The sequence below is a fragment of the Mastomys coucha genome, unplaced genomic scaffold, assembly GCF_008632895.1.
Source record: "Mastomys coucha isolate ucsf_1 unplaced genomic scaffold, UCSF_Mcou_1 pScaffold5, whole genome shotgun sequence".
Taxonomy (NCBI): domain Eukaryota; kingdom Metazoa; phylum Chordata; class Mammalia; order Rodentia; family Muridae; genus Mastomys; species Mastomys coucha.
Genome location: NW_022196911.1, coordinates 113,571,762 through 113,582,223, shown reverse-complemented (window position 1 = coordinate 113,582,223; position 10,462 = coordinate 113,571,762). Strand labels below are relative to the sequence as shown.

Genomic DNA, 10,462 nt, shown 5'->3' with positions numbered 1-10,462 from the left:
AATCCGCCTGCCTCTGCCTCCCAAGTGCTGGGATTAAAGGCGTGCGCCACCACCGCCCGGCTGCTTTCTAACTTTTCAATAAAATTTTTCAATAAAAGTCAAGTCATGTGTGTTGTGCTGTCTTGAGCACATCTCTGCACTCAAGAGCCTATGCTACATAAAGAGTCCCTTCATCAAGCAGAAAGCCTAAAGCTACTCTCACCCCTTAATTGTACAAAATATTAAAGATAAAATCAACAGATTCAATAGATCAAAGATCCCATCAGCTATTTAATAACCTGGGCTACATAAAACCCTGTCTTAAAAAATTAAAACAAAAGCAAAAATTAATAAAGTTATAATCAACCTGAAGAACTACATTCACAAAGTTAAACAAAAAACCCAAACTATCCGGGAGCCGCTGATCTGAAAAGGACATGACTGAGGGGAGGAGGACACAGTTCCTAGCACCTGTCACACCTGCAGGGTCACACCAGCAGGGTCACACCAGCAGGGTCACACCTGCAGGGTCACACCTCCAAGTCTCCACAGTACCCTGTCACACCTGCAGGGTCACATTCCACAGCTGGCCAGCTCTCGATCTTGTTATCAAGGTACATCCTCTCACAGGGCTGAGGCACGCGTAGGAGCTGAGGGAGCTTCCTAGAGGTGCTTGTTTCAGAGGTGGCCGACACACACCCGGCTGTACTCAGCCCTCTATGGCAGAGGCCAGGCCAGGCAACTTTCAGCTACTACAAAGGTGGCGGCCACTACCGTCTAGTCAGCACCGTGGGACTGAAGTGTAGCACACTCAAGTGTTTTCTCAACTAGGCTTAGAATGGAAGACAAGGTACTTGTCCCCTTCCCAGTGCTTGGCTGTTCAGGCTTCGGTGTGTATGGGCTTCAAGAAAGGCCTCACCAGGCAGTCCTGTGGTTGGAAGGCCCTGCCACCGTCACTGCAGGGCTACAGCATGCCATGGACGACGCAGAGCTGCGCGTGCTCAGGCTCACCTACCTTTGTCATGGTGGTGCCAGCCCCCAGCGTAGTAGTCCTGAAGGACCTGGGGCGGAGTCCAAGTGTCCAGGATGTAATCCACCTGATGCTGTTTCCTCCAAGTTAAAGACTGGCACATGATCTCTCTAGCCTTGTCAATATTAAAATCTCGGGCACGCAGAAACCGAAGAATATGCTCATCCTTTGGGATCTAGGAGAACAAAGGTTTTTAAGGGACCTGGGAGTCGCTGGGCAAGAGGTCAAACCTCGAGCTAACCCTGCCAACAGTGAGCTGCGCTGATCACAATGCTGAGAGGCAGTACTCCTAGGCCGGCACACTGTGGGGTACAGCGCTTTCCCATGCACAAAACCCAGGGTCCATTCTTTGCCAGAAACTCACCCCAGGTATCATTTTAATAAAGCTACAATAATCTGGAGAACTGTGTTCACAAAGTTAAAACCTAGGAATACTGTTTTCAGCCCAGCCAGGTCTGGTCTGGAGGAGGCAAACTGGTCTGTGTGTGTGTTTGGTGATTTTGGAGACAGGGTCTCACTCTGAAGCTCTGGAGAGAACTCACTAGGTAGACCCACCGGCCTCTGCCTTGAATAAGGGCAGACAGACACCACCACACCTGGCTGCAAACAGACAAACTTCAGGCCTCATTCCTACACCCTGGCAGCAAGTTCGCCTTTCTGCACACAGTACACTTCAGATGCTGGTGTGGGCAGGGTGGTGGTGCTACACACCAGAATATTCTCTAGAATCCACTGCTGTCAATCCACAGGATGCTTGCCCGAATACAGAACAAAGCTGGGGCTGTGTTCCCAGCCTGCTCTATGCCAGGCATCTCTCCCTCATGGCTATACACCCAGGAATGAGGGCAATGGGACATCAGGAGAATGAATGGGAGCTATGCCTCTCGGGCCCCTCCTGGCCCTCTGAGGTGAAACGGTACTGCTGACCTGTCATCAAACATTGGAAAAGAACCAATGTCCTGCAGAAGTGAGAGTGTGAGGAAGGAGGGTGCGGACACATCATGCCAGCACTTGGCTGGCTGATACAAAAGGATCAAAAGTTTTCGAGTATTTGGGGCTGAGATGCAGTCAGTAGTTAAATATGCTATGTAGATATACATGTAAGCAAAACACCCATAAACATAAAAGGATTTAAAAAAATGTTTTAAGGTTTGCAGCTAGAGTAAAACTCTCCCAGAAAATAAAGAGGAAGCCGAAGTGACTGCTCAGCTATCAGGCCACTGGCTGCTCTTCCAGAGGACTCAGGTTCAATTCCTAGCTCTTACAGGGCCGCTCGCAACTACCTGTAACTCCAGTCCTGGGGAATCTGATGCCCTCTTCTGGCATCTGCAAACACTGCATGCACATGGTATGCATATAGGAAACACACATATAAAGAAAATAAAGAATTTAAATATGTAAATAAAAGTTAATTCTCACCCTAATAAACCAGTTACCTATATTTCCTTCAAAAAGAAAAGGGAGGGGGGGCACGACGGGACTGTGGGTGCTGGAGTTGAGTGTCAGCTTTATCTGTCCTGCACCAGTCAAGGCCTCTGCTGTTTACCTAACTCTTCACTCTGAGTTGCTTCCCACACTACACTCACCCACAGGGCTGTGAGGACTGAAGGGACTGGAACGCATCCACTCATGACACAGCCAGCACACAAGTGGCCGCTCCTCTGTGGCTGCCTTCCTAATGGCTGGCACCATGTGCCTGTAAACCCAGGCAAGCAAGCCCTACGGACCAGGTCAGCCACACGGGATGCCCAGCTCCCTTTATCTGACAATGTCCATAGCTGGGCAGGCATACCAAACAGCTTGTTTCCTGTAAACCTCACGCCACCGGGACTGCATCTCCTGCAATGTCAGAATCAAACCCCACTGCAATGGGGAATGACACTCTCCTAAAAAAGTTAATGATGCGTGTGTATAAAAATGTCACAACAGGGCTGGAGAGATGGCTCAGTGGTTAAGAGCACTGACTGCTCTTCCAGGGGTCCTGAGTTCAATTCCCAGCAACCTCATGGTGGCTAACAGCCACCTGTAATGAGATCTGATGCCCTCTTCTGGAGTGTGTGAAGACAGCTACAGTGTACTCATATACATTAAATAAACAAAATCTTTTTTTTTTTTTTTAAAAAAAAAGTCACAACCAAGCTGATGTCTCTGCATGCTAAGGATTACACTTCAAACATGCTCCGACATGCCTAGCCTCCAGCTCCTCCACACCAACAGACTCTGGGCTGTGGCCTGGCAGCCTCTGTCTGTGAGGATGGCACCCTGAACCTGCCCTGCGCTCCCTTACTTCTGACTCACCTTGCCCTTGTGCGTCTCCTGGAGCCACTGGCGCAGTCTAATGAGGCAGCTCTCCTGGAGGGGCGTCAGGTCACCCAAGTATCTCTTGATGTAGTCAGCATCTAATTTGTCTGGAATTTACATGCATGGCATTATTTACCACAGAGAACCCTGCACCCTCCTGTCAGGCTGGTGTGGGCAGGGTGAGCTGGGAGTGGGGCAGCAGCGCTGGCAGCCACCCTGAGTGCTTTGGCAGTTTAGGGGAGGCATCGCTGATAAGCACAGGTAAGTGAGCAGTCTTTAAGATGAGATAAGCACGGGCAGGTTCCGAGCCTCCTTCCAGCCCTCCGCCTGTAACCCAGTGCTGCTCACAACAGACCAATCTCAGCAGAGGCAGCACTGTTCTTCAACACACCGCCTGAGGTCAAGAAAACTGCCCAGAGGTGAGCAGACCGAAGGAAAGACAAATACATTCTTTCAATAACATCTCTTTTCTGATGTTCTGCACACAACCCTGGGCCCAGCCACTGTAAATGCACTCTCAACCCAGCCACTTACTAGCTGTGTGACCACTGCCAAGTCTCTCAGCTGCTCTGTGCCTCTGTGGACCCAGACATGAATGGAAGGTGCTTCCAGCCTGAAGCAGCCATCACTAAAGGGGTAAAACTTGTCACTGAGCACTGAGAGAGGAAGCCACACAGAACGCACAGGAGCCATGTAACAGGAAAGCCGTGGACAAGACAGTGCCTTATAGTCACTGACGGCCACCAATCAGGGTGTGCACATTAGAAATAACTTCCGTTTAAAGAGGAGGAAAGTGAGTGTGCACTGAGTGGGAGGGTCAGGGGCAAGGCCAGAAGCAGACAGACTTTCTCTGCTGTGCAAGATGGACTGCCTGAGGAGACAAGACTGGGCAGAGCGTGGAGAGGAGGCCCACAATTCCCCTCAGCTGGGCCAGGCTCACCATCAGGGGTTCCCACCACGGGCTCAGACGCCGTTCCTGGGCTACTGAGGCTTTCCCCACTCAGCCCCTCCATGGCGGCAGCAGCATCTGGGACAAGGACAGCTGCGGATGTGACTTGATTCTTGCTTGATGAGCATGTTTCTGATGAGGGCCCCACGGGGGGCGGGGTCCAGCGGGGCACGAAGGTGATGCCTTCCTCCTCCAGCTGCCGTAGGTAGTACTCGATGATTTCTTTCCCCTTTAAGATAGGGCAGCTAGATGAGCACGCATCCGACAGCCAGACCCCCCCAGACAGGAACTGGGGGCCGTGGAGGAAGCTCTGAGGTAGAATGCTGCCTTCATGTGCAAGGCTCCGAATTCAATCCCCATCCCCACCTCCCCACCCAGGCGATGGTTCTCACTGGGTGCAATAGTGCACACTTGTAATCCTAATACTTAGGAGGCTGAAGCAGGAAGATTATGAGTTTGAGTAAATGTGGACATCTGTCTCCACAAGTAAACAAAAGACTGAAGAAGGCACGAGCCATGGTCGTTCCCTCAGAGACTCCCACCTCCTTTTCCATAAAATCCCAAGAAAGACACTCACTTTTTTAATGTTGCTTGTATAATGTTTCATGGCAATTTTTTCCACTGTACTTTCAAAACCGAAGAAAGATTTGATATCTAAACTTGCAGATTGTTCGAAACAGGTCCAGTCTTCATTCTCAGGGTGAACCTGCAGGCGGAGAGAACCCGTTCCCAGTAACGCTTACAACAGAGCCCTCACTTGTCTGCCCTGGCTGGCTGACCAGCACCCAGAGGAGATATGTTTAATGACATAACTGCGTGAGGAACAAGGAAGACAAGGCACAAACTTACCCAGATGCAGCTGACACGCACAGGCTCTAAGTAATTGTCTCCTGACTGTCCCTAAGTGTCTGACTACGGCTTTTCATCTCTGGCTCCCTCTTCCACTCACCCAGCACCTGTGGTGGCTCACAAGGACAGAAGAGCCATGGCTCTGTGCTGCTCAAGCTCTGGGGACAGAGACACTGCAGACACGAGAGGTGAGAAAGTCAAATGGCTGCTTGGGAGGCAGTGCTATGAGAAAGGCCCAAGCAAGGGGAAGGGCTGGCAAACCGGCCCAGCAAACTGGCACGGCTGGATGCCGGGCACAGCGAACAGTGGGCTGGTGCGGGAGGAGGGAGCAGCAGAGATAAGTGTGACAAGGGTTCGGTGTGTCACTTGGAGCCTTGGTGGAGGACGGTGCAGGAGGCTAACAGCTGAGGGATAGACTAAGAGGAGTTTCTCATGCTCTGGGGAAAGAAGTTCCTAAAACTTGGTCTATGCAGTTGTCAAGCTAGACGGGTGCTCAGAGTTCTACCTACAAAGACAGACAAACCTTGGCTTCAAACGCACTTGTACAGTGTCACAGCTAGGTCAGAAAAAACCTCTTCATATTTAAAAACCAATCAGGAAGCTGGCCTTGGTACTACATGCCTTTAGTCTGAGCACTTGGGAGACAGAGGCAGCTGGACCTTTGTGAGTTCCAGCCCAGCCCACTCTACATAGTGAATTCAGGCCAGCCAGGGCTTCACAGTGGGTCCCTGTTTCAAAACACAAAACAAACTAATCAGTAGCTGAGTGTAACGGTACACACGTGTAATTCAGCACTCAGGACACAAGGCAAGTAGGCAGTGGCAAATTAAGGCTAGCCTGGTCTACATGGCAAATTCCAAGATAGGGTACAGAGTGAGTCCCTGCTTCAGAAACAGTCACGTCAGCAGCTAGCAGCCTTGACTGTCACACGACGACAACCCTCCCCTCAGTATGCCACACCAAGTCCCCACCTGTACCGGCCTCAGAGCCCCAGCTAGCTGCTGCCGTAACTCACCGTATAGCAGCAGAGCTCGTGGATGATAACCCGGTTAGAAAATGTCTCATTGTGGGCCTCAATGTGCAAAGTGCGATCTCGAGAATTCAGGGAGTTTTTCTGGACAAAATAAACGTAATCGACTCCTGCGATCTTTGAAGAGAGAAAGGGGGAAGCCGGTCAGTTCCATGGCTCAAGGGTGAGCATGAACTCACCTCAGACTCCCAGTGTCCTTCCCCGGCTACCTTCTTCAACAGCCTGGGCGCGTCTATATCCAGCTTGCAGCGCCTCTCGATGACATGAATAGCCCCATCTTCACTCTTGAATTCGCTCACAGTGTCACTGTCCACGAACATTGGAATCAAAGGACACGTAGGAAACCTCCTCTCATAGGCCTGATGATAGATGACAGTGACAGAAAATGACAGCCATCGCTGCTACACCTTAGACTGCATGCAGTACAGCTAATCCTATGGAAGGGGGACAAGCCAGGTTCACAGACTGGAGCCCTGACCTGTAGAGGATGGCGATTCTGGCCACGTAGGCACACAAAGTCAATACAGTGCCATGCCGCAGCAGGTTTTTCTTGTAGCTAAATGAAAGATGACCTTCAAATCTATACGGCAAGGCAAAAGAATCAACATGGCTAACGTGACTTTGAAAGACAGCAAACAGGAAGGGTTCCCTCTAGCTGGCGTCACATCCATAGGCCAGCTACTCACTGCTGGATATGCAGACCAGTGGGCAGACAGACCTAGCTTGTCACTCCCTCTCCTCTCCCGAGATGCAGCTCAGCTGAACGTGTGCACGCTAAGAACCCATTCAACTGAGCTGCATCTCAGGTTCTGCCTCAATCATTTTTGACAAATGTAGAAAGAATTAAATGGAAGAAAAAAAATAGGATTGTCCTTTTTTGTTAAATATTTACCATGATCTAAAACAATCAAAACCCTCTAAATAATTAAAATCCAATCAGAGCATAAAGGAAAGCTAGGCATTATGGTACACCTGGAAGGTAGAGGCAGGAGGATTATGAGTTCAAGTCCAGAGCGTGCTAAACATTGAGACCACCATCTCAAAAAGGGGGGAAACAGGAACAAACAATTTTCCAAGGAACTTAGACATGGCAAACAGTTCCACACAGAAACGAGCAGCAGCGGAAGCAGCCGTGGGAGACACAAAGAACCACACAGGCACAACCGTATACCATCAAAATGGCAGAAACACGCAACAATACACACTGAGCCACTGGGGAGGAGAGAAAACTATTTCCAACACTTCTGGCAGGATTGTGAACAGATGTGAGGAATCTGAAAAGTAGACATGTTTCTCAAACTTGAAGTCACCAACAGTCTATATGTACGCTCAAAACGTGAACTCCATATCCTTCAGAATGCACACATACAAAAAGCTCCACTTTTGTGCGTGGGGTGTCCACAGCCAAAGAGCCATGCCTGCTGGGATCCACCTTTCCTGTTTGCTTTGTTTTGCTTTGAGCTAGGGTTTCATGTGTCCCACATTGGCCTCAAACTTACTACGTAGCTAAGGACGACCTTGACTTTATACAGGATTAGAGACACTGAAAACTAGGGCCATGAGAAGGTCACCGTGGTGCACATGGAGTGGCTGCCACCCCATCCCTGATGACAGACACACTTTTACAATGTGTTACCATGTGGATATGAGTGTAAAGAGCTCATGGAAGCTTACTATAGAATTATTTTCAATTTTGTTAATATATTATGAATCAACAATGATCTCAAAACAAAAATCAAGGGAAGAAAAGGTTTGTGATGTAATGTATAAATTCTACAGAATGCACCTAAGCACTACACTTGGCTAACTGCAGCAACTGAGAGGAGAATCGTGAACACTGCTGGGCACACTCACACCCAAGGCCTCTGTCCTGGGCACACTCACACCTAAGGCCTCTGTCCTGGGACACACTCACACCCAAGGCCTCCGTCCTGGGACACACTCACACCCAAGGCCTCCGTCCTGGGACACACTCACACCCAAGGCCTCCGTCCTGGGACACACTCACACCTAAGGCCTCTGTCCTGGGACACACTCACACTTAAGTCCTCTGTCCTGGGACACACTCACACCTAAGTCCTCTGTCCTGGGACACACTCACACCTAAGTCCTCTGTCCTGGGACACACTCACACCTAAGGCCTCTGTCCTGGGACACACTCACACCTAAGGCCCCTGACCAGGCCCAGGAAACCCCGTTCTTATCCTGCCAAGTGCTCCCTCTGTGAAGAAGGTACTTCAAGTAGCACCACACAAGGCAGGTGTTCAACTAAAAATAGGAAGAGCATTTTATGTTTCACCTTAGCTACAACCAAAAGCATATTTAAGGAGGAAATGTGTGCTGACAGTCAAAACCTCACTAGTTGTTTAGACTGTCCTGCACAGTTGCAGTCCCAAAGCTAGCATGCTGGAAAGCACAGCCTAGGGTGGAGAAGGAGGCTGCCGCTCCCCCGCCAGGCCTGTCCATCTGACTGTAGGTAACCTCAGCCATGAGTCTGGCAGGACCACTCCATCTGGATTGTGGCTAGGACTCGATTCAGTCCCCATTATCCAAGATCATCACGTCTGCTCTGAGAAACTGCAGGTCACATCCATCTGAGGGAGGCACCATGGTAGGCAGCTACAGGGCACAGAGGGCAGGTGGGAAATGACCACCACACTGCAGAGCATGCAGGGATGCAGAGGTGCTGCACAGTAAAGGAGCCAGAGAAGGTACCAGCCTGGCAGGGCAGGAACGTGTGGACACACAGGACAGGTCTTGGGTTTTCACTGGGGCACAGGTCCAGAGAGCTCTGTTTCCGGTCAGCAGTGAGGACCAGGAACTGCAGCTCTATCCCAAGGTGCAGGTAAGGCAGCAGGAAGAACTGGGTCCTGAGCTTCTGGCAAGGTCCTCCTTAGGGCCATAGCAGCCCTGCCCTCCTCTTGGGGAGAGAAGGCAGTGCCAATAGCAATGAGAGGCTCACTCTCAGAGACTGGGGAGCACGTGAGGACAGCTTGGCAGGAAGGCAGCGAGCACATGGCACTGATGGTGCGCACAGGGTTGGCTGCATGTGGGACTCTTTCTGTCCTCCACTCATATAGATCCCCAACTCCATGACTGCCAGGATGTCCCATGTCACACAGTAGGTGTCTCTCCATGCACAACTAGCACTTGGAATGTTCATTTAGCAGTCAGATGACTCCAGGGACAAGCCTCAGGAGGCCATGGCTGACCAGGTCTTCCAGAGAAGAGGTGCCTCGCTCTGAAAGCATTGCAGTAGGAAGGGGCTAGGAGCTAGCCGCACCTCCTGTCACTGCCTACCAGGAAACCAAGGACACAATGGCTCCAGACTACAACTAAAGACAACTAGGCATCTACCAGGAAATGGTAGAGGGAGGCTCTTCTTTGTCAGTCCTAAAGGAGCCACTTTCAGAAAACACCATTGCATTGGGGGGGTGGGGCGGACGGGGGAGGACAACGGTTGAGACAGGTTCTCTCTACATGGCCAAACTCAGAGACCCAACCTCTGCAGCTCTGCCTCTGCCTCCCAAGTGTTGGGATAAAGGTGTGTGCCACCATGCTCGGCATTGCTATTCCCTTCTTGAAGCAGTGTGGACATCCCTACAGAGCAGAGCGCGTAACTGGAATCCAGCACTCCCTAGGAAGTCTCTCACACCTGTGCAGTCTTTCACATGGCAGAGCCCCTCCCTTATAAGTCAAGGTTACCAGCCAGGTGGCGCCTGGGCACCCAGGCTCAGGACAGGCTAAGGGGTACACCTCCTTCCTCTCTCCATGCCCCTTCCCGTCCGGCCACCCAGCAGTACCAACCACAGGGCAGGGACCAAATCCCACTTCTCCATTTGCTCACAGGAAAATAAGAACCTCAATGTCTGAAACAAGGTCTTTGTTAATAAACATTTTTTCTATTATGGAAAAATCGTTTCCTAAGCAAACCAGTGAAGTCAGCTTTTGTTTCTCAGTCACCATCAGCACAGGAGACTGACCAAAGGAGCAAGAGGAAGGAGCCTGCGGAGGCTGCTGGGAACGCCTTCTCTGGAGCTAGCTCTAGGCACCAGCACCTAGTGTTCAACAACAGCCTGTGAGGCTCCTAGCAGGCTGTTGAGCAGCCCCTGGAGACAGAGAAAAGCTGGTCGAAACCCTGCTACTTCCCCTAGCTCTATCCAATGGAGGGCCAGGAAGCCATAGCAGGACACCAGAGTGGTATGCACAATCCAGGTTGCTCTGCCACTACTCATGAGAAGAGCTTCAAAAAACCCTAATCCTATAAAATTCTACAGTTAAAATTGTTATTTTTTAAAAAAAGAAAAAAAAAGAAAAAAAAAAA

The 10,462-nt window shown here is 50.5% G+C and overlaps 1 protein-coding gene across 2 annotated transcripts in view; it reads right to left on the bottom strand.

Annotated features, from left to right (window-relative positions):
* The window catches only part of Sec14l1 (SEC14 like lipid binding 1), a 47,126-nt gene that overhangs the window by 12,821 nt on the left and 23,843 nt on the right, over positions 1 to 10,462 (bottom strand). For both annotated transcript variants that reach the window (XM_031351208.1, XM_031351209.1), the window contains exons 3-8: positions 6,348 to 6,497; positions 6,124 to 6,255; positions 4,837 to 4,965; positions 4,251 to 4,488; positions 3,308 to 3,417; positions 995 to 1,184 (exon numbers count right to left, since the gene is read on the bottom strand). In XM_031351208.1, coding sequence (XP_031207068.1) covers positions 995 to 1,184; positions 3,308 to 3,417; positions 4,251 to 4,488; positions 4,837 to 4,965; positions 6,124 to 6,255; positions 6,348 to 6,497 — 949 coding nt within the window. The remainder of the gene's footprint in view (positions 1 to 994; positions 1,185 to 3,307; positions 3,418 to 4,250; positions 4,489 to 4,836; positions 4,966 to 6,123; positions 6,256 to 6,347; positions 6,498 to 10,462) is intronic.